Genomic DNA, 23,773 nt, shown 5'->3' with positions numbered 1-23,773 from the left:
GAGAAAACCCGTGAACAGAAAGAAGCCGATCTGATTCCCAAAATCCAAGAAGCTGTGAATTATGGGCTGCAGGTGTTGGACAGTGCCTTTGAACAGGTGGACATCAAAGCAGGGAACTCAGACTCTGAAGAAGAAACTAATGAAAGGATAGAACTAATATTGGAGCCAAAGGTAATGTAACTTTATCTCTAAAAGAGTAAATTTACAATATTTTAATTTCAGACTTTGCAGAGCAACTACACTTGAAGGATGGAAAGTGGAAGATACACAATAGTGTGAGCGCTGCGTCTGAAAGGTGTTGCTGATTATCTGTCAGGGGTCCTTTACCTTTACCATTTTTTAGCTGTAAATACTGATAGCCTTTCTCTTGTACCTTGGAAAATAAGACCACAGAGAAATTGATCTGGGTGCATTTCTAGATTTCAGTAACATTAACTCTGAAAGCTCATGACACAGTAAAGCAGGGATGAGTAACCTCCTGCCTGTTGGCCACTCTTGACCAACCACGGGATCCAGTTTGACCTGTGATGCCATTCCCCCAAAATCACACCCCCTCATGTCATTCTGACAGGCGTGATGTTAACAGCGAGGGGAACTGGCATGCACAGCAGAAGCAACAGGATTTAATCCCCTGCTCATCAGTTTGATGACCGTGGGGTTAAATCCTGCTCAGAACCCTGCGGAGAGCAGGACGGAAGTCTCTACTTACAGGGTTACTGAGACAGAACCATTGTGAAATGCAGAAAAGTACAGAGAGTTATTAGCAGTGACAATTCACAAAAGAGTAGATGACAGACATCCAGGCATTGGTGAGCTATCATTGCCATATACTTGAAGATTGGCAAGTCCTCACTGTCTCCCTCAAACCTGCTGAACAAGTGAGTCTTGCTCTCACATCCTGAACTAGAAGCAGCAGCAGGCCTCCATAATAATTTGGCTACAATGTGTTATAAATGGTGGTGGAGGGGTGAAGAGTATCAAGTCTATCTGTTATTCTTCTTGCCTGAGCTGGTCCACCCTGCCAGTCTTCATACACACACTCAGCACCTTCTCTGCAGATGAAGACAGGAGATGGAATGTGATAGTAGCTCAGCGACCAAAGAGGAAAGGGAACCTCTCCTCTTGGAGACTTAGCAGAAAGCAAGAATTATGGAATCATAGAAATGTAGGAAGGGTCAACTCCCTACAGTTCAGGAATATGCAGCTGTCCCATACGGGGATCGAACCTGCAACCTTGGCATTATCAGCACCACAAAGAAGAGAGCCCTCTCCAAAGAGTCTGCACAGTGCTTAACTTCTGAAGCTTTTGGTCTTTCCTTTTAGCCCTAGGGAGCTGATATACAGTGGTACCTCGGGTTACAGACGCTTAAGGTTACAGACTGCACTAACCCAGAAATAGTACCTCGGGTTAAGAACTTTGCTTCAGGATGAGAACAGAAATCACGCTGCAGCAGCGGGAGGCCCCATTAGCTAAAGTGGTACCTCAGGTTAATAACGGACCACCCGAACAAATTAAGTTCTTAACCCAAGGTACCACTGCACATTACAGTTAGAAGGAAGATCCCAATTGGCAATTAATTCAGTGAGGCGCTCTCATTCTTCCTTCTATCCTTATCTGCTAAGATGAGACTCACCTGGAGGTAATTTTGTACTCCGTGGTGGTGTCTGAGTACCTAATTTCAAACCTGGAATTGGGAGTTACCATCAAGACAGGACACTACAAATCATTCAATGTGTTTTGGAGTTTTATCTATGAAATGTGTAATTTTGACCTGTGGCATATTCATATGAAATCTAAAAATACTTTTTTGCCTTTTTTTACAGGATCTTTATATTGACAGGCCTTTACCGTATTTAATTGGCTCTCAGCTCTTCATGGAGCAAGATGATGTTGGGCTTGGCGATCTCTCCAGTGAAGGTGTGTGATAGGATTAATAATGTATTAGTAAATATTGATTTGTGTTTGACTTGTGGCAGGCCAAATACTTCATTACAAAAAATGTTGTAAGTGTGCCTGACAAAATCTTAACTGGCTTGGAAAACCTAGTCTATGGCTAATTTTTGACACTTTGAAAAATGTTTTGCTTTTTCTGCTTTCTCACCTTAGTGCTTTTTCATCTTAGATACTTTGGTTATGACTTAAGTGTGAGATGGATACTGAATATGTTTGAGTACCCAAAACCATATATTTTTCAGTTGTGCCCTTATGGAACCTACCAGGGTATCTTCTGATGAGCTTTCTCCCTCACACGATTTTGTTGCTGTTGTTCTTATTAAATTTTCCAAAAAGAAACAAAAGCAAATGCAGTCAGAGAATACAAACTCCGTATTTTTTGCTCTATAAGACACACCAGACCACAAGACGCACCTAGTTTTTAGAGGAGGAAAACAAGGGGGAAAAAATTCTGAATCTCAGAAGCCAGAACAGCAAAAGGGATCGCTGCGCAGTGAAAGCAGCAATCCCTCTTGCTGTTCTGGCTTCTGGGATAGCTGAGCAGCCTGCATTCGCTCCATAAGAAGCACACACATTTCCCCTTACTTTTTAGGAGGGAAAAGGTGAGTCTTATAGAGCAAAAAATATGGTAAATTGTTATAAAGACAGTGCTCAGACATTCAAGAATAAAGATCTGTATATTCTCACATACGTTCTTTGAAAAAGAAGTCCTGGTTTTCCCATTTGCTCCACTGGTTATGTTTCCTGATTAGCGCAAAAATAAAAAGGAAACCTATTTTCATTCAGTAGTGCAGGGATGGAAATGGACTGTGTTGCAGGATCCAGAATTTCATTGCTGTAGGGATGAATTTGAAAGCGTACAAAAAAAAAATGGTTCCTTCATGGAAATGCAGAGTGCTGATATCCACGGAAACTTTTCTGTGGGAATCCATGCAGCCGCTGCTAGTTTTCTTGCAAAGAAAATACTTTTCTTGTCACTGCCATCTTGGACATAGGAACCCAAGAGGACTGCTCTTCCACTCAATATCTCTGGGTTTGAAGAACTGAAGTTGCAAGTGAATAGGAAAGTGATTCATTATGTGAGTGAAAAGGATTGTCTGATTATGTATTTACTACATTTATATACTGCTTTTCTGCTAAAGCACTCAAAACAGTTCATATTTTTAATAATGTAGGAGACATGATACAGATGGAAAAGTAAATCATGTGTCAGCTCTTTCATATTGTTACAGAAGAGTCAGGTGGAAAGTTATATGCATAGTTGTGTATAATTATTACCTGGGGAAAGGATCCTGGTATATAGTGAATAAGATTATATGCACTTATGTCTTCTTTGTTTCCCTTCTATGAAACAGAAGGTTCAGTAGACAGTGATCGTGGAAGCATGATTGACAGCGAAGGCAAAGATGAAGTGGTAAGAAGGCATGAAGACAATTCCCCCCCCCCCTTGGATATCCACCCCCCCAGCTTAAAAATGTAAAATTGAAACATTTTGGGGAAATTATAGGGATTTATGGATTTTCATGTTGGTGGGTCCCCGACTTTATCTGTGGTATAGACCATAAGATTATATGGACATAAGAAGTGAACATTCTAAAGCCTGTATAAATGCTGTTTAATTTAGTCTGAAACTGCTTTTGCCTTTCAGGACCTGGAAGAATTTGAAAATGCAAGTGAGGAAGACCACAAACCGGTAAGAAGTCCACCATGTGTACTCTTTACTAACGTAAAAATTCAGCTTTTCCAAGGGTAGGGAGTGGGCCATGGATTTTGAGTGTTAGAAATCTAACCGTGGCATAAGTGTACAAATGGCCTCATGGGGTATCTTGGAAATAGTAATCTTTCCAATGTTCTTTAAGATATGCACCTTCCTTGTTAGATCTGACTACTGAACTCCAATATTTTAAAAGTACAAAATAGATAAAGGGCTGTATTTAACTAAACTGTTGCTCTAGCAGAAGCCAGCACAAGGATTTCTGCTAGCACAATGAGGTTCCCCCCCCCCTTTCCTCCCCTCCATGTGCTACATGCCATCCCTAAAACTTCTCTGAAGGGTTGGGGAAAACCCTGGAACAATTTTTGGGGGGGGGCAGAAGGGGGGAAGGTTTCATTGTTTGAGAAAATCATTGTGCTGACAGAACCTTAGCCTTTGTGCTATGTTGAATGCAACCCATAGATCATGGGTCAAACCTAATAAAATGTGTGTGTGTTTAAAAAGAGACAAATGGAAACTGATTTTTCTTAAAGTGTTCTACAAATAATTTTAGGTAGCTATTGTCTTAACTGCCCAAGTTTTCTTTACAGAACGGAGTCCATACTAATTCATTGCTTTTCGTTCATAGAAAGCAATTTTTTTTGTTAAACCGAAACAAAGAGATGTAAAAGTGACTATCAAAGAATCTTAACATGTTTCCAATAGATTTAGGATATATTTAGAATTGTTCAGAGTTCACTGGTTAAAGATTTTAACTTTAAATGTGATATTTAATAAATTTTCCTTTTGTATGAGTTTGGGGGAACTAACCATAAAATGAATGGGAGCAAGCAAGGCCTGATGGCTTTGAGAGAAAAGAAGGACTTTCCTTCTTCTACTTTGCCTTCCTCCCTGCTAGATTATTTAGGTTTGATTTTTTTTATTAAAAAAAAGATCAAATAAACCTGATAAGCTCCAGCTCTGAGCAGAGACACACTATTCCTCCACTTGTCTAATGGAAGATCTTAAGAAAGCTGCAAGCAGCACTGAGAACAAGCGGCAGCTACTGTTATAAAAGTAGAGAAGTTGTCAATTTTGACAACCAAACATGATGCACAATCAGTGGAGGTTGTGGTTTGCAAAATCAGCCTGCCAAAATACAGCTCTGTGTATGCATATGTGTGCATGTGACCACTGTTGCAGCTTCCTTAGGCAAAGGCAAAGGGACCCCTGACCATTAGGTCCAGTCATGACCGACTCTGGGGTTGCAGTGCTCATCTCGCTTTATTGGCCGAGGGAGCCGGCATACAGCTTCCGGGTCATGTGGCCAGCATGACTAAGCCACTTCTGGCAAACCAGAGCAGCGCACGTAAACACCTTTTACCTTCCCGCCGGAGCAGTACCTATTTATCTACTTGCACTTTGACGTGCTTTTGAACTGCTAGGTTTGCAGGAGCAGGGACCGAGCAACGGGAGCTCACCCCGTCACAGGGATTCAAACCGCTGACCTTCTGATCAGCAAGTCCTAGGCTCTGTAGTTTAACCCACAGCACCACCCGCGTACCTGCAGCTTCCTTACCCAGCTCTAAATACCGTATTTTTCGCTCTATAACACGCATCTGACCATAACACGCATGTAGTTTTTAGAGGAGGAAAACGAGGAAAAAATATTCTAAATGAAACAGTGGATGTATGATTTTTATGGTTCATGCTGTGGCCACAGACATGTGATCTGACAGTGAGTTTGGGGTAGCCCAATGCAAAAATCCTGAGGATCCATGTGGATCCGTGCTTTGTAACCACGTTTTAAGTGGGGAGGGAAGGAAAAGAACTCAAGGGACAAGGAGCTTTTCCGCGGGGAGGAGGGAGGGAAAGAGCACTGTTGCTTTAAAGGTATACTTAAGGTATTTGCCCTGTGCCTGGGTTTTTTTTCCATTTAACAGTTTGCAGCCTTTTCCTTCCGCTCCTTGTTTTGAGGCGGAATAGATTTGAGCAAGTGAGGAGGACTTGGATTGCAGGGGATTCGCCATTAGCTGTGTAAATGTGCTCCTCCTTGCAGCCTGAATGATAAGCAGCCACCAGCAGCAATAGAATGGAGCACAAAAAAGGGGTAGGGGCACTAGGACCCAGACATTGCTCAAATCTATCCTGCCTGAAAACAAGCTGCTCCATCCCAGCCGATCAGCTGAGACGCGGGGGATTTGCGAAGTTTTCCCCTCTCCCTCATGCCCTCCCCAGCCTTTTTTTTTTACTTCCTGGTTTTCACTGCGCTGGCTCAGAGCTCGAGGTTGGTTTTATTTTGCTGCTGGTTGCTTAAATTTTATCTTTCCTGCCGTCTCTCTGCAGCCTCATTGCTCTGTTTAGAGAGCGCGCAGACCTTTGCTAGCGTCTCTCCCCTCCCGTGTAAGCGGCTGGTGCCGGCTTTGCTGCTATGGCTCTCCTTCCCTCCCTCCTTCCTGGCTCCAGGTCGCTTTAAAGAAAGCAAAGTGAGAGCCTCGTAGAGCGTGTAAGTGGCTCCCGCTTTGCCTGACTGACGGCAGCCATGGCTCTGATCCGTGCATTCGCTCCTTAACACGCACAGGCATTTTCCCTTACTTTCTCGGAGCAAAAAAGTGCGTGTTTTGGAGCGAAATTTACGGTAATACTAGGTATGCTCGGTGTACTCAGCTGATTTCTGGCGGGGAGAAAGGCAGATCACGAAGTTGTTTCAGGGTTGGGTTAGGTTGGCAGTGGATGCTCCTGAAAATGGTACCTGGATGCTATTTTATGGCAGGCTATGTTTGCACACACACAGCACTGATTTTCCTGATGATGGGGACGGGGGTATGGTCTTACAGCTTTTGCTGCAGTTGTGAAGATCAGATTAGTCCCCAAGACTGATGGCCATCTGGGGAGCACAGTTAATGGGGGAACCTTCTGAACCCTAGGTTCATTGGCAAATGCCCAACCATTATGACCAGTGGCCCTGGCCCTGCTTGAATCTGTGTAGCTTAGCAGGTAAAAGTGATTCCAGGCCCTTCAACTGACAATATCTGCCTTGGGAAAGGCTTTCATGGAAATGAAACATAAGACTGTGTAAGAGAAGAATACTCTACTTGTCATACAGCTTTTGACATCAGGTTGAATGCTCCTGTTGTCAGAAAGGAAAGCTACTCCATAACAAGCATTGACTCTAAAGCTGGCTCAGTATACTTCATCTGATGCCTTCGTTATATATTTTTTGTTGCCAGGTGAAAATGTTCCTGTTCTACCAGGCCTTTGGCTGATTAATATTCTGCAGACTTTTAAATGCAGTTGTGGGAGGGAGGGTTATTGTTTTGTTGTTTCTGTTTTAATGATTTATTTGTACTTTTTTATGTCGTATTTTTCTATTGTGAACTACTCTCAGATCTTTTGAAGAAGATTTATTATAAAGCCACTAAATGAAAAATAGTAAAATAAAGTACAACTTTCTGTCTCAAGTGTCCTGGAGCATGAAGTGTGGTGTGTGTTTGTTTTGTCAGAGAACGGCACTGATGAGTGACGAAGATGATTTTTTTGGTGACTCTGAAAAAGGGGAAGACGATGATGAAGAAGGTGATTTAGAAGAGAACGCAAGGCTGGTAAGTGATTGCTGCCTGACGTCATTTCTAGTTTTATTCAGAAAAACTTCGGACAAAAAAAAGGCATGGGGGAAAAATATTGACCATAGTTGATGGATTATCTCTTCCATGTTTAGAAAAGGACAGAAAACTCTCTGATACAGTTCAGTTGGCTCAAAGCAGGGCTTTCTTTCTTGGTGCTGTAAATAGCCTAAGACTAGTTATGACATCTAAAAGTACACTAAGTAAAACCTGCTTAGTTTCTGCTTGGCATATGACCCAGTAGAATGTTTCAATATAATATATTTGTACTGAAGACTGCTTATTCGTAAAATCATAATAATAGTTTTATACTACATCTTTTTCTTTGTTTAAGGCTTTAACACCACCATGTGTTTTGCAGCCAAGAACGGGACCAAAAAGTCCCTACTATGTACCTAAATGATCACGAGTAACCTGCATTTGGTTGTATATATAGCTTTGAAAAACAGACAATCATCTAAAATAATACTAACAGACTATTTTCATACAAAACGTTGCTCATTGGAACTGCAAGTTTTCTGTTCACATGCGTGCTATTTCTACAAATCTGCTTCCCGCTGACTATTCTCTGAGAGCGGTCTTAAGGCTAATTTAACTCTTTGGATATTCCAGGGGAGAATCTCCAATCTAGATGGTAAAGTGATGTTAACTAGTAGGGCGCCTGACCCATTTTTTGGGAAGTGGGAGCAATTGTTCTTAGGATCTCCTATTCCTTTCATAGTCTGAAAAAACGGTCAGTTTTCTAAAAAAAAAAAAATACACCTTTTTCAACAGCAGTTTTTTAAAAATTCTGAAACCAAATTGAAACGAAATATGTGTGTATGTTTCCTTCTTTCCCTCCTCCCTCTATTCGCATATGACTACTTCAGAAAAAGAAAAGGCCCACATCATTTACAGATGAGCTTGCCGCTCGTATCAAAGGGGAAGAAGAAGAGCAATCATGTAAGCTGCTTCTCAGAGCTTTTTCTTTGATAAAGTTGAATTTTATGCATGTGTGCGGTGTGAAAAACATTTTCTGTTGGCATTTGGAAACGTGCAGGACAAGTGTGACTTGCAGCAAAATGTTGCAATGTGGAATTCTGCTGCTGGGGATTTCAGCTACTCCCATTTCATTCTCATTCATTCCTTCCCAAACTAGTCAGTCAGTATTCCATGGCCACTGAACATCCTTCTCCTTCACTGGGCAGTTGGGGGTTCAACTCATAGGTTTTTTCCTAAGGATTTTTTTGTATTTCTATCCCAAGGCTGCTGTCCCCTCCCTCTTATATTGGGGCGATGTTCACTTTCGGCCTGAACTCTGGAAATAAAGGGAACAAATGTGATCCTTCAGCTCTCTCTCTTCTCAGGCAGGAGATGGTGCAGAGCAAGTTGTTGACAGAACTAGAGAATGGACAAGTATTCATATTGGTGTGCTGCTTTGTCCTTTTCCAATGTTCAATTTCCACCCAATTTTCAGTGTTTTTCCTCTCAACAGTCAGCCCCCCATGATTACTCAACACATACTCAGTCTTTCAGGTCCCTCCACCCTTGGCCTTTTTCTAAAGATACCGTATTTTTCGCTCTATAAGACGCACCCGACCATAAGACGCACCTAGTTTTAGAGGAGGAGAACAAGAAAAATGTTCTCTCCCTCTCTGCTCAGCACCTCTCCAGCAAAGCAGGAGGAGAAATGGAAGGGGCTCCATTCTCCTCCCACTTCGCTGAAGGGGCGTTGCACAGCTTTCCCTCTCTGCGCAGCGCCCCTTCAGCAAAGCGGCAGGAGAAGTGGAGCCCCTTCCATTTCTCCTCCCGCTTCACAGAAGGGGCGCTGCACAGTGGCTCTCCAGCGAAGCGAAGCCAGGAGAGCAAGAGGGATTGATCCCTCTTGTTCTCCTGGCTTCAGTGAAAGCAACGCAAGGCCTCCGGAGCACAGCGGGAGCGCTGGTGCTGCACTCCGGAGGCTTCGCGTTGCTTTCACAGAAGCCATGGAGCCTGCATTTGCTCCATAAGACGCACACACATTTCCCCTTTTTAGGAGGGGGAAAGTGCGTATTATAGAGCAAAAAATACGGTGCTTCGTTCTTCTGCAAACCCTGAGGTTAACCTGAACCTCTTGACACTTCCCTCTTGTGTGTACCTGCTGCTGTTTGGACCACATAAGCCTGGCATTTTACATATTTTTACTAGTTTTCAAAAAACCATCAGTAGCTGCTATCAAAGAGAGATCAGGGACTAGAAAGAAGATTGAAAAATATTCCATTTGGGTAAAGTCTTTCTGTTATGAAAATAGCTTTCCCCTTTCCCTCCACCCGCCAAGAGAGGTAGAAACGAAAATTTATAGCACTTGTTTAGATTATTTTTGTTAAAAGTGGGTATACCCTAACAGACCCAAGCATAAGAGCGCAACATTATGGTTTCTTTCTGGTTTTCAGTGATATGATGCTGATTGATTCTTATGTTGGCTTTGTGAGATAGATCGATCGATCTATCGATAGATAGATAGATAGTATTTTACTGTTATGGAAGGCCCTTTGAGGGGAACTGTGATAAAAGGTGATTTATAAATATTTCATTTTTTCCTGGCTTTCTATTTATTGCTTGTCAAATGTTTCTATAAACGATGCATTGGCAAAGAAAAGTTAATCATCAATTAACTTTCTTCTACTTCAACCATTGGTAGATACAAAAAATAAAACCACAGTGACAAATAAGGAAGAAAGTGTCTCATCAGATGGTAAGTGTTGGTTTTTTCCACGTGTTAAGTTTTCTTTGGACGTATGGAGGTGGAATTGATGGGGGCATCACCTAGTCATTCCTATTCTAAATTTCTTAATGTTCTCAATCTTAATGAATACTACTGCGGGTTGGAAGTTTCAGGTTCCCTTTTTTTAGTGCCAAGACAGAAGAGGCATATGGAGAAGGTTGAGCAATTTCTGCATGTCTTATTGTGACCGCAGTCTTGTTGTTGCTGTTCTTAAGTTTTAAAACGTTTCCTCTGAGATGAGGATGCCCTTTACTGCGTTTTTAGACCCTTGTTGCTCCTTTTGCACATAACAAGGAACTACAAAAGAGCTTGACACCAAAGTGAATCAAATGAAGTGTAATTTCATCTCTGAGTCCCAATTTGTTACTTTATCCATTGAACTGTATAGCCACAAATACAATGGAGTGGGAAGAGGGGAAGCTTGAGTCTTTGTGACCCTCAGACAGTAAATTTGTCAGAGTTGTTCCTGGCTTCTTTCTGGGGTGGATGACTTAGTTCTTCATAATGTCATGGGCTGGTTGTATGCACAGGCACGGTGGGCAAAGCCAGCTGGGGAACCACCAAGGGAAGAAGTCCGGGGAGTGATGGTGGGACAACGATGAGTGGTCAGAGGGAGAAGACTAGGAAGAGGAAGTGTTGAAAGCTGAAGGAGTAACACGGCTCAGTGAGTTGGGAGAGTCTGTGGCAGAGAGAAGGCCAAAATCAGAGGCAGAAGCTGAAGCAGGCGAGTGGGAATAGGGAGGTCAAGAGGCAGAGATGGGTCGGTTTGGTGAAGAGTCATGGGTGTCTCCCCCTCCCGCTGCAACAAACTTCCCCTGACTCCCCCTCCCCCTGACTCCCAGAACAAGGAGAGACGTGAAGTGGGAAGAGCAAAGACAGGCTGCATACAAGCACAGTCTCTGATCGCTTGGGGAAAGCCCTGGAAAAGAGAAGACATAGATGGCTATGGGTAGTCAGGGACCTTTAGTCTTGGCCACCCTGTAGTAAGGCCTACAGGGAATAAGCTGCTGTGCCAGTTAGGCTTGAAACAGGCAAGTCTGCAAACAACCTGCTTTTGCTAATAAAGAGTTAACTCCAATTTGGAACTATAGTTTACTAACTGGCTCACTCTGTGACACATAGTGAACTTTTTTCCAGCAACTGTAAAATACATTGATACATGTATTCCCTCTTCCTAGATGATGGGGATATTTTTAAGCCCCCCAAGTTGACCGATGAAGACTTCTCACCATTTTGCTCTAAAGATGGCCTCTTCAGTGGTGGGACAGGACTCTTTGATGATGAAGAGGTTGGTATGATTCAAATCGGCAGCCAGACTGGTGACTGGGAGCGGCCACCGAGACCATATAACACCGGTCTTGAAAGACCTACATTGGCTCCCAGGACGTTTCCGATCACGATTCAAAGTGTTGGTGCTTACCTTTAAAGCCCTAAACGGCCTCGGTCCAGTATATCTGAAGAAGCGTCTCCACCCCCATCATTCTACCCGGACACTGAGGTCCAGCACCGAGGGCCTTCTGGCGGTTCTCTCACTGTGAGAAGCTAAGTTACAGGGAACCAGGCAGAGGGCCTTCTCGGTGGTGGCGCCCTCCCTGTGGAACGCCCTCCCACCAGATGTCAAAGAGAACAACAACTACCAGACTTTTAGAAGACATCTGAAAGCAGCCCTGTTTAGGGAAGCTTTTAATGTTTGATGTATTACAGTATTTTAATATTTTTTGGGAAGCCGCCCAGAGTGGCTGGGAAAGCCCAGCCAGATGGGCGGGGTATAAATAATAAATTAGTAGTAGTAGTAGTAGTAGTAGTAGTAGTAGTAATCCATGTACAGAATCAAACAAAGAGCTCAGAGATGATACCCTCCTGCTCTAGATGGTGATACCTAACACAGCGTCTCAATTACCATCATCAGCTGAACATTTTTTGGAAGTCACTTATATCTCTCATATTCAGCATTCTTAGATATACTGAGCCCATTTACAATTCCCCAAATATTATGCTGCACCATTGGCTTCAGTTGAGGCATCCTCATGGTATAGCCACTTTCTTTTCTTCTTCTTTTTTTATATATAAAAAATTATTAGGCTTTTGATCATTTTATACATAAAAAACATAACCTTTTCAAACATTCAAATACAAGGTTCTTTTGAACCTTCGGACCTCCTTCCCTCCCTCCACGGATTCCATATTTAAATAGAAGTTTTCCACATCTTTTACCATCTATCTATTAATTAACCATAGTTATCATAAATAATTCCACATTACAAGTGTCATTACATCCCTGCCAAAGATTTTAACTGTTTACAATGGTCTTTTAAGTAAATTACAAATTACTCCAGTCTTTAGTAAATACTTGATCTTCCTGGTGTCAGAACTTCCCCATCAGTTTCGCCATCTCCGCATACTCCTTCAGTTCCATCTGCCATTTTTCTTTCGCTGGTACTTCTCCTTCCTTCCATCTCTGAGCTAGTAGCATTCTCCCTACCATTGTTGCATGGTATAGCCACTTTCAATATCATTGTCAATGGCAGGAAACCACTTAAGGCTTCAGGAGATCCAGATGGTTGTTGAAGGCGATCCAGTTTAAAGGCAGTGGATCTAATCCTGTCCTTTTGCTTTCTTCAAACACAGTTAGGTAACCACAAGTATATAATTCTGTTGCTACTGTTTCATATCATTGAGTCATTGTAGAGCATTGAGTGGCTGTCATAGGCTGTTTGAGCATCTGGCGAATAAAGTTCAGCCCACACAGGCAGGTATTTTTTGCAGTGCTAAAAGGAAGAAGAGCAGATGGAACTGTGGTACCAGGGCAACTCTCCAAAGTTAGGAATTGAGTGGCACCTTTTAGATGTGGCTTGCAGAATTCCTGCTTGGGTTGAAGATAAGGGATATTAAACCAATTTGAGGGTTGTTGTTTTTTTACAATCAAGTAGTATATAAATGTTATGAGATTGAAATAAATAAATATAAATAAAAATGGTATGTTGAAATGGGCAACAAAGTATCATTCCCGGATATCTCATCCCATAGTTTGATAACCTAATCCTGAAGTTGTGGATTATCTCTCACTGGCTGATTTCTGCACCCAATGAATCTAAACTTTTCATGTTGCAATCTGCAGCCAGTAAGGAAAACTAAATTAAAATGGTTCCTTCTCTAATGCTGTTTACCCCGGTAGTCTCATTAATAGCCAGGAAGCAAAATGGTGGTTTGCTACATGTCCTTGTGAAGTATATTTCCAAAATGTCACCTTTTTTGAGTCTAGCATTGTTTTTTTCTGTAGCATTTGGTCCCTATTGTTCATGCAGTTACCCTATTTACCATTTATCTCATGCAGAAACTATTTACTGTTGGTCTCTCTCTTTTCATCCAGAGTGACCTTTTCTCTGAATTGCCAAAAGGGGAAGATGTGATGGAAAAAGAATCGCGGGTCCCAATAAATGATGGTGAGGATTTCTGAAATGTGGAACAGACTGAACTACGGAGATTTTCTAAATGTAATGGAGATATATTAATTGGGAATGCTGGACATGAGCATAGTGCTGATTATATGATGTATACATTAGAAGCCAGAAAACCTTGGCTTGAGTTCTAATGTGCAACTTTCCAAGTACTTATGGTGGTGAAGAAAACCTTTTAAATTTGAAAGTAGCATCTGATGATGGGTCAAATCAAGAGCCAGTTTTGACATTCAGGAAGCAGAGCATCCCTTCAAGTGTACATCTTTAGGCCACAAAAACACATTGAATTTAGGGGAAATGGCATGCTGGAGAGGAAACTTATGTGGAAATCTTGCTCCTTGACATAGTAGCTTTTTATAGTCAAGGATTCGCCCCACCTGCAAAGCAGCAACCTCAAACATCTGAACCACAGTCACTGCAGAGTTGGTTAGTGCTGCTTCCTTGTAACATCTGAAGTAGGAGTCTTAAGGAGGTTCAGGATATAGGTAGGAGCCTACATGTTAGGAACATAGGAAGCTTCCTTGGGAACCGGAAGGTTTTTTTTCCACGGTCTGCCCATCAAGTCTCTGGTTGAGAGCAGTTGAGGCAAGGAATACTAGGGATGTCTTTTGAAGGGGTTGCTGGGTGGGACGGGAAGTAGAGCGCAGGGGCAAGGAACAAAAAATGGCCTGCTCAAACCCCTAAAAGCAACTAGTGAGTCCTGGAGCAAGGCTTTGAAAATGGGACACTTTTAAAACGAAAACAGGCAAAACTAAGAGGGTTATGCTTACCGTATTTTTTGCTCTATAAGACTCACCTTTTCCCTCCTAAAAAGTAAGGGGAAATGTGTGTGCGTCTTATGGAGCGAATGCAGACTGCGCAGCTATCCCAGAAGCCAGAACAGCAAGAGGGATTGCTGCCTTCACTGCGCAGCGATCCCTCTTGCTCTTCTGGCTTCTGAGATTCAGAATATTTTTTTTCTTGTTTTCCTCCTCCAAAAACTAGGTGCGTCTTGTGGTCTGGTGCGTATTATAGAGCGAAAAATACGGTACTTCATAGAATCATAGAACTGTAGAGTTGGAAGGAGTTTGCAGTCCAACTCCTTGCAATTCAGGAATCCTGCCACTACCAACCTTCTGCTTAACAGCCACACTGACCCATTTCACCACACGACGGCAGCTATTAGATGCCAAGAGCCACATGTAGGCTGCTGTGGTCAGCTGTGGGAGTTGTGGTTCTCCTTCACACACCTTTATTAGCAGACCAGAATGGGGTGAGTTTGCTGAATGCCGTCTTCATATACTGATATTTATAAAGACCATGGGTGGTGGTGGTGGGAATATCTATGCTTAAGTACTTCAGATAGAGATTTGATCTGAATATGATCTAAGCCATCTTGATTATTAGAACTGTATGAGCAGGGCATTTTATGTCCCTCAAACTTAGGGACATAAAAGAGGAGTTTAACTATTTTCCCCCATGTTTACAGTGAAGGGAATGATCATGAGCACCAGCCATGTCCCCAGTACCTACATATTCAGTGTTCATGTGAAGGGGGATGTATTTTTCGCTCCATAAGACACACTTTTTTCCTCCTAAAAAGTAAGGGGAAATGTCTGTGCGTCTTATGGAGCAAATGTGTGGTCAATCGCTGGCTCCCTTTCCGGCCCCGGCTCCTTGCCCAGGCCTCCATTGTTGAATGTTCTGCAGACAGAGACTGTTTGTTTCCCAGTGACATGTCACTGACTGACTGACTGACTAATTAGATTATCTGTCTGGAAACAGTAGAAACAGCTCCCTTTCCTTTCCTAAAGAAGCTGCAGAACTGTGAGTTGAACCCCATAAAAACAGGATTTTTCCCCTTTGCAAAGTAAGCTCAATAACTTTGAGCTGATCCTCAAAAAAGGGGCTTTTCCCCTTTGCAAAAGAAGCTGCACAACAGTAAGCTGATCCCCCCAAAAACGGGGCTTTCCCCCTTTCCTCCTCTAAAAACTAGATGCATCTAATGGTCAGGTGCGTCTTATGGAATGAAAAATACGGCACATAGCATTCAGTTATACGGTGTAGGTCTCCTTCGGGTTAACATTGAACGTGCAATTGTCTTAGAGGGTGTGACTTGTAGGTGTGGTTGCAATCCATTCTTTGGGTTCACTGAACAGGTCTGGGGACCTCATATGTCTTAATGTCCAAAGTGTTGGATGTAACATTGTTCTAGGTGAGGTCATTCTTACTACCCTTGAAGCAGCTACTGAGTGGAGGGTTAAGAGCCTTTAATGTCAGCCAGAAAAGTAAAAATAGGACAAACTGTACCTGTGAGATTTCCCTTGTATTTTCTTCGAGTTATACCTCCCCACTCCTTGTAAACTGGTTAACTTATTAGAAAAATGCTCCTTCTAGTGTTCCGTTTTATAATCGATCAGAAGTAACTCTGAAGTGAATGTTTTGCATTTTCAATTTGACCGCATTATATGCTTTTTAGAGCCATCGTCAAAACCTACAAGGAAAGTTCCTGCTGGTGCAGTATCTCTCTTTCCAGGTATGAGTAATCTAGAGTTGACTTAAAATAGTGTTTTTTATACTTTCTACCTTCACGTCAATGTGTCTGTTGCAAACACCTGTGCATTACAGTGGATTCCAGGGTAAGTTCTAGGACACCTGTAGGTCATTTGATCTCATCTGCTCCCCTAAGGAAAGCCTAACTGGGTGGAGCTGAAGTTGGGAGGCTACAGGTTCACATTTGGCTTGTAGGCTAGAGACTCCCAGCTGTTTTATTTTGTGATGTTAAGTCATGACTGAGTGGGGCTGGGAATCAGTAAGCTTGCATATTCATATAGTTCTCCAATTATGATGATTTACCTTTCCAATTTACTTGTTAATCGCTGCTGGTGTTAATACCAAGTGATAATGTTCCTAATGATTTTAAAAAGCAAGGTCTAGAAGTCACCATTAGCTTGTCCAATATTTGCATCGGAGATTTGGGAGGAACTTTTATAAACAGTTAATTAGTTTCAACAATAATAGGAACTTCTGTTAAACATGAGATGACAATGTATGTCCTCTATAGGTGGAAATGATGTGTTTAGCCCCTCCTCATTTCTAAAGGGGAAAGAGGATAAGAAACGCGCAGAACCTGTCACAGATAAAGCACCTAGACATGAAGATGTTGGGCTTTTTGATGATGATGATGATGGCGGCAAGCTTGAGTCAAATAAGAAAAGTTTCATTTCAGGTAAGCTGCTACACTTCATTCATTTGGAATCTTCTTTTAAGCATTCTGATAACTTGTTCTTCCCACAAAGCCTTGCTTGGAACAGAAGTGCTGAAGAAGTCTTTGGTTAGAACTTTGGAATGAGAAGTGTGGCAGCAATTGGTTATTTAATCATCCAAGCAATGCCAAGCAAATCCAAGCAACGTAAAGCCACCCTTTATTATTATTTGTTGAATTTAGATACTGCCCTAGACCCAGAGGTCTCTTTATATTTAAGACTGCCACTTCTTTTAGTGCCTTGTGCCTTTGACAGTGGCTCAACATGCATAAATCTAGCAGGTGAAGCTTTTGTTGGTGTGAAAGTAAAATGATGGGAAAAGCTTCCGTTGTAATATGTTTGAATTACAAGCTCCTGTTGAAAGGTCCTTGACATGTATTGAGTAATAAACCTGGGTTTGTGACTATGCACTGTTTTTCTGATGAGTATGATATGATATGGTGCTTTAGCCATAAGCCATTGCACATACAATAAAATATACACAGTGTCTTTGATAGTTGACTTCTTTCTTAATGAGTTAACGTTTTCCCTGAAGTAAACCTTTTGTTTTTAAACAGCCAAACCTGCAACTGATCTCTTTGAAGGTGAGGAAGATCTGTTCAAGGAAAAGCCTGACATTACCACTGTTACAAACAAAGCAGCTAAAGAAAATAAAGACTTTGCAGCAGGAGATAAGGTAATCAACATAAATAAACTTTAAAAAATAATAATAATAATGACAGATTCTCAGTTCATTGATCTTCCACTATCCAGCAGCCTAGGGAGAGAAAGGGGTGGTTTCACCCACTTTTGGCTATCATTAAGTTCACCATTGGCTTCTTCCTTGGACATTTCTGGCATACAATTCAAAACAATAGCTGCTGACAGATCTACTTTTTCTGAAAGGATTGTGAGATCTTGCTCTGGAGAAAGCTGTGTTTAAAAAAACAACACTTTTTACTATCAAGACTTTAAAAAGACAGCAGCACTAGTAAATCTTAATACAGTTGTACCTTGGATCCCGAATACCTTGCGAGTCGAACGTTTTGTCTCCTGAACACCGCAAACCCGGAAGTGAGTGTTCTGGTTTGAGAACGTTCTTTGGAACCCGAAGGTCCGACATGGCTTCTTTGGCTTCTGAACGTTTTGGAAGTTCAACAGACTTTCAGAATGGATTCTGTTAACCTCTGAGGTAAAGGTAAAGGGACCCCTGACCATTAGGTCCAGTCGTGGCCGACTCTGGGGTTGCGTGCTCATCTCGCTTTATTGGCCAAGGGAGCCGGCATACAGCTTCCGGGTCATGTGGCCAGCATGACTAAGCCACTTCTGGTGAACCAGAGCAGTGCACGGAAACGCCATTTACCTTCCCGCCGGAGTGGTACCTATTTATCTACTTGCACTTTGACGTGCTTTCGAACTGCTAGGTGGGCAGGAGCAGGGACCGAGCAACGGCAGCTCACCCCGTTGCGGGGATTCGAACCGCCGACCTTCCGATTGGCAAGTCCTAGGCTCTGTGGTTTAACCCACAGTGCCACCCGCGTCCCTCTGAGGTACTACTGTACAATAACACAAGATGTACTGAAGAAGAACAAAAAAAGTTATTGAAATGGCTTAATAGAAAACCTAGGTAAGTACAAAACGGAGAGTGAGGCAGAAGGCAATAAATGAAAAGGAGGAACATAGTCTTTTTCGTGGCATCAGGGGAAGGTGGCATGATTTGCACCAGTTAAGCAAAGTTATATGTTACAGGTAATGCCAGATAGTCATAATTTCACTAGCATAAGTGGCTTTCTATGTTGTTTGCTTACGTGCATCATAAAAGTCCTCCAAGTGGCAGCAAATCCATTGGTTTAAGCCAGAGCTTTCCAAACTTTTCAAGTTGGTGACACACTTTTTAGACATGCATTATTTCATGACACAGTAATTCAGTTTTACTAGCAAACCAGAGGTTAAACTAACCCCTTTCCAGCCTTGGGAGAACCGAGGGGAGTGTTCGTTTGACACACCTACATACTGCAGCCGACACACGAACGTGTTGCAACACACGGTTTGGAAAGCTCCGGTTTAAGCAGTCCCCTTCAAACCTTAAAGATAATGGATTAATTTTTCTGAGACAACTAAGAACAAAGCTTTCTTATACCAGCAGTTCGCATTAATAACAGAAACATCTATCCTTCCCCAACCAGTCTTGAGTGTAACTGAAAGGAAAATTGCCAAAGATTTTTAAGCATTTATTCCTGGAAGACACAGTTTGGGGTCTAGGATCAGTGAATTGCCAATAATGATTCCAAATTCCCTTAGAAAGTACCCACATGGCCTTTTTACTTCTCACATTCTGCATGGTCTTCTTTTATATGAGCAAGACACGGGTATTGGGTTTCTCTAGGCTTGGCTTTTTTGCAGCAGCAGTATTTTGCAGAGATGAAAAAGAATACAAAGATAAAGCTAACAAACTGACATCAAAAAAGGGCACATTTTGAGTCGCAAAATTGGAAAAGCAATTACAGTGGTACCTCGGAAGTCAAACAGAATCTGTTCCAGAAGTCCATTCAACTTCCAAATCATTTGGAAACCAAGATGCAGCTTCCAATTAGCTGCAGGAAGCTTCTGCAGCCAATCAGAAGCCATGTCGGACATTTGGGTTCCAAAGAACGTTCGCAAACCAGAACACTCACTTCTGGGTTTGTGGCATTCAGGAGCCAAAACGTTTGAGTTGCAAGGCATTCGTCAACGACTAGTTGAGAACCAATTCCAAAGCATGATTATTTGCAAAACCTTTGCAAATCAACATAAATGTGTGTGTGTTTTGTTGTCGTTTAAGAGTCAACCGTCTGCTGAAAATGTCCGGTCTTCAACTCAGACATTTTCCAAAGGCCACAAAAGCCTGTTTTCTGATGAGGAGGATTCTGAAGTAAGTTATTAACCTAACCATTCACTTTTGCACCAACCCCAGCTGAGCTGCAAACTTGTCAGTGGATTTGGCCTGCGTGCCACAAAAGATGTTTGGTCCACCTTTATGTTGATTGTCTGCAGTTGTGCCTCCCTTGTTGTCTAATCAGCTGAGCAAAACTACAAGTAGTGGAGGAAAAGGTAAGGTTCCCAGAAGTCCACAAAGAGAGAATGCTACCCTTCATGTCTGCCCATTGATGCTGAATATTCCAGAAGAGTAAATGTATTTCTGGGGGTGGAAATTGCTGATGCCAGCTTTCTTTTCTGCCCAACAGGATTTGTTTTCTTATCCATCAAAATCAAAGAGTTCATCTTCTAGCAAAGTGACAACAAAGACATCACTATCTTTGTTTGAGGATGAGGATGAAGAAGTAGGTGTTGCCTGAAAGCAGAAACTAGGTTCTACTTCAGAGCAAAGTATGCTTTCTTGATGCAGGCCTGCATGACACAATGCCTGTGGGCTGATTGGGGTTCTCCCTTCTCTCCCCCCCCCCCAATTTGTGTCCCTACTGGGGATTTCCAAACATCAATTGTTTGCAGCCCATTCTTACCTCTTTGTGGGGAAATTAACTGCCTGGCCCCACGAGATGAGCGTGAGGAAATATTGCTCTTCCTTTTCCTGGACTTGCTGGCATTTGGTGGAATTGGTGCCTTCTTTGCCTGCCAGCCGGTCATGATGTATCTGCATCTGAGACTCTCTCTAGGTTGATTTAATTGCTGGGTAGGGGAAAGAGCCTTGTGTGCCACAAACTTCAACAAGGAGGAGTGGATATAAGAACTGGGAGCACGGAGGGCAGTAAGAGCAAATAAGGAGCCTAAAGGAAGAAAAGCGGGTGTGACTGAGAAATGAAGCAAACAACAAAATACAGTTTAACACAGATGGAAGTTGCAGGATCTCAATCAGAGAGCAACACAAAGGTTTTGAGGAGCCCCAATACAGCATTGGACATATAAGTCTTCAGCTGGGGGGGGGGGGTGGGCAGGGGAGAGCTCAGCTTCATTCTTTCAGAATTTGATTGTTCAGGAGCCAGTCTTGCTTAAACAAGTTATTTGACAGTAGGGCCACTAGACAAGCCTGACATTGATGGGAAGTCATGTCTAGAGGGTATCTCGGAACGCAGAATGTAAGACATACTTAATTTAGTCATAGGTACAGAATCCTGAGAATTCCAATTTCCTTTCTGAAGTACCTAGTCCTCATGGTTGCTTGGAAATGAAAGAGGAGTTGGGTAACATTTTTATCTATAAAAGGATAAAAACACTTTCTTGAAGGCACCCACTAGCTTTCATTGGCTCCAAGTCCAATAAATTACCGTATTTTTCGCCCCATAGGGCGCACCTAGGTTTTTTTTTGGGGGGGGGAATAAAGCCTGAGCTTCCCCCGACCCCAGCCCCCAGAACAGACTGCTATCCGCAAGCCTAGGAAGCCCGCGGGAAGTCGTGCCCGAAGGCTTCGGGATGCAGGCATCTCTCTTCGGGATGCAGGCAACTCTGCAAACTAAGTCGGGGAACAGCGGGATGGCGGCGCTCCGCCTTCCCGCTGTCCCCCGAGCTTGTGGGGCTGACGGTGGGGAGAAGCGCATTTCTCCCCACCGCCAGCCTCCAAACCAGGTCGGCGAATAGCGGGATGGTGGCGCTCCGCCTCCCCGCTGTCCCCCGAGCTTCTGGGGCTGCCCGATATCTGCCCGAAGCCCGGGGTGCGCTGTGCAGCGCGCCCTAGGCTTCGAGATGCAGGCTGCTATCCGCAAACCTTGGGAGCCCGACGGGAACTCCCACGGAGCTCCCAAGGCTTGCGGATAGCTTCCTGAAGCCTGCAGAGCGAGAGGGGTCCGTGCGCACCGACCCCTCTCGCTCTCCAGGCTTCAGCAAAAGCCTGCATTCGCCCCATAGGACACATACACATTTCCCCTTCATTTTTGGAGGGGGGGAAGTGCGTCCTATGGGGCGAAAAATACGGTAACTTCCCTGGTTTTCTCTGGCTCCTAATACTATTGAGCCAGCAGCTATTTCAGTCTGTATGGGGGAAAAATTGAACACAAACAAATTGTGATGTGCCCTCAACATATTGTGCAATAAAGAGAACATTCATGGAAATCTGGGACAGTCTCACATAAGTGTTCCGAACCTGCTCAAAGCAACATTTGGGACTTAGGACTAGGCAATAAAGCAATGGGGGGGGCACCCTTGACTGTCTTGATGCACACTAGAGGGACATGGCTCCCACCTACCTCTACAGTTTTTCGTTGAATGCCACAGTGATTGCATCTTTGGGGAAAGTAACCATCTCTTCCCTTTGCATTTTCTAGGGACTCTTTGGGTCTACGCCCAAGGCACAAATTTCAAAACCACCAGTAAAGAAAGCAACCAGTTTGCTCTTCAGCAGTGATGAGGAGGTAACATGTGCAGAGGTTGTTAAAGGGTGGCTGGTTTTATAGCTCTCAGTTAAGTGAAAGTGATATTATTTAATTCAGAACTTTCACTCTCGGGTTTAGTTTTCCGCTGCTATGTGTCAGAGCTGTCTGTGCAAGATATTTATTTCAGCTGTACTGCTTCAAAGTCAAAGATTTTACAAGCAGCCGTAATGGGAAGGCTTTTCCCTGAGTTATTTTTTAAAAAAGGTTGTTGTCAAATCTGAGATAGTACTCTAAACCCCCTATAATAAGTGCCGTATTTTTCGCTCTATAAGACGCACCAGACCACAAGACGCACCTAGTTTTTGGAGGAGGAAAACAAGAAAAAAAATATTCTGAATCTCAGAAGCCAGAACAGCAAAAGGGATAGCTGCACAGCCTGCATTCGCTCCATAATACGCACACACACTTCCCCTTACTTTTTAGGAGGGAAAAAGTGAGTCTTATAGAGCAAAAAATACGGTATATTCAAAACTAACAGCCTCTACAAAACTCAAGGCAACATCTCTTTAAAAAACTCCAGGCAGCATCTTCTGAAAACTGGGTCTTTTGTTCAGAAGATGAGAAGTTGGGCACGTAGAAGAAACATCTGGGATCTAGAGAATTTCTGTCGGAAAGGTCTGACAGAGAAAAGTTGCCCTGCAAATTTTCAAAGCTTGAGAAACTGACATAACTAGTAAAACCTCTGTCCTTCTAAAAGTGTCAGGTCCAGGCTAACTCTATTGTTGAGCAATTAGGGAACCATTATGAAGTAGTGTGCAGCATAAACACCAAAGGGTTTTGTGAGAGAATAACTTGACAACATCTTTGGAAATTGCTCTGTTGAAGTACATGTGTATAAGACATCACAGTCCATGTTGTCTTGTTAAAATGGGTGGAGAACCTCCAGGCCCTGGGCTAGTATTGGTCCACAACGCCATTTCCCCCAAATCATGCTCACCCACCCATCAGCTTCTAGATGTGAAGGGGTCTATAGTTCATGGATAGAACATATGCCGTTATTGTCAAAGGCCGCTAGTTAAATCCCTGGCATCTCTTGCTGAAAGGCTACCTTACAGCAGAGCTAGAAAAGACCCATATCTTGAGCACTTGAAGTTTAATGGTGAATTTTAGATATGATGGAGATGTAAAAGATTACGATTATTATAAAAGATGCAGGAGGAAATGATTAATAATAGGACCCACAAAGGGAGGGGGAAAGTCCAGGAGATTCTTTGGAATCTTGTCTTTATGTTGCATGTTTGTGATTGTAAATTTTTAATTTGAAAAAACAAATAAATAAATTTATATTAAAAAGGAAAAGACCCATATCTTAGGTCTTGTAGAACAACTAGTCTGAATAGACTAGTACATTTCCGAGCACGATTCAAAGTGTTGGTGCTGACCTTTAAAGCCCTAAACGGACTCGGTCCTGTATACCTGAAGGAGCGTCTCCACCCCCATCATTCAGCCCGGACACTGAGGTCCAGCGCTGAGGGCCTTCTGGCGGTTCCCTCATTGCGAGAAGCAAAGCTACAGGGAACCAGGCAGAGGGCCTTCTCAGTAGTGGCGCCCACCCTGTGGAACGCCCTCCCATCAGATGTCAAAGAGATAAATAATTACCTGACATTCAGAAGACATCTTAAGGCAGCCCTGTTCAGGGAAATTTTTAATATGTAACGCTGTACTGTTTTTAACACTTATTGGGAGCCGCCCAGAGTGGCTGGGGAAACTCAGCC

The 23,773-nt window shown here is 42.9% G+C and overlaps 1 protein-coding gene across 1 annotated transcript in view; it reads left to right on the top strand.

The window, feature by feature from the left end:
* LOC309532713 (WASH complex subunit 2-like) overlaps positions 1-23,773 on the top strand; it is a 40,274-nt gene continuing 16,501 nt past the window's right edge. Inside the window, exons 1-15 of the mRNA XM_082223367.1 lie at positions 1-171; positions 1,825-1,918; positions 3,310-3,368; positions 3,603-3,647; positions 7,151-7,249; positions 8,140-8,212; positions 9,930-9,983; positions 11,192-11,301; positions 13,384-13,456; positions 15,930-15,986; positions 16,515-16,679; positions 17,274-17,392; positions 19,517-19,606; positions 19,920-20,015; positions 21,951-22,037. Coding sequence (XP_082079493.1) covers positions 1,876-1,918; positions 3,310-3,368; positions 3,603-3,647; positions 7,151-7,249; positions 8,140-8,212; positions 9,930-9,983; positions 11,192-11,301; positions 13,384-13,456; positions 15,930-15,986; positions 16,515-16,679; positions 17,274-17,392; positions 19,517-19,606; positions 19,920-20,015; positions 21,951-22,037 — 1,170 coding nt within the window. The 5' untranslated portion in view covers positions 1-171; positions 1,825-1,875. The remainder of the gene's footprint in view (positions 172-1,824; positions 1,919-3,309; positions 3,369-3,602; positions 3,648-7,150; positions 7,250-8,139; positions 8,213-9,929; positions 9,984-11,191; positions 11,302-13,383; positions 13,457-15,929; positions 15,987-16,514; positions 16,680-17,273; positions 17,393-19,516; positions 19,607-19,919; positions 20,016-21,950; positions 22,038-23,773) is intronic.

Source organism: Podarcis vaucheri, assembly GCF_965113315.1.
Source record: "Podarcis vaucheri genome assembly, chromosome: 5".
NCBI classification, from domain to species: domain Eukaryota; kingdom Metazoa; phylum Chordata; class Lepidosauria; order Squamata; family Lacertidae; genus Podarcis; species Podarcis vaucheri.
This window is presented reverse-complemented; position numbering and strand designations above follow the sequence as displayed.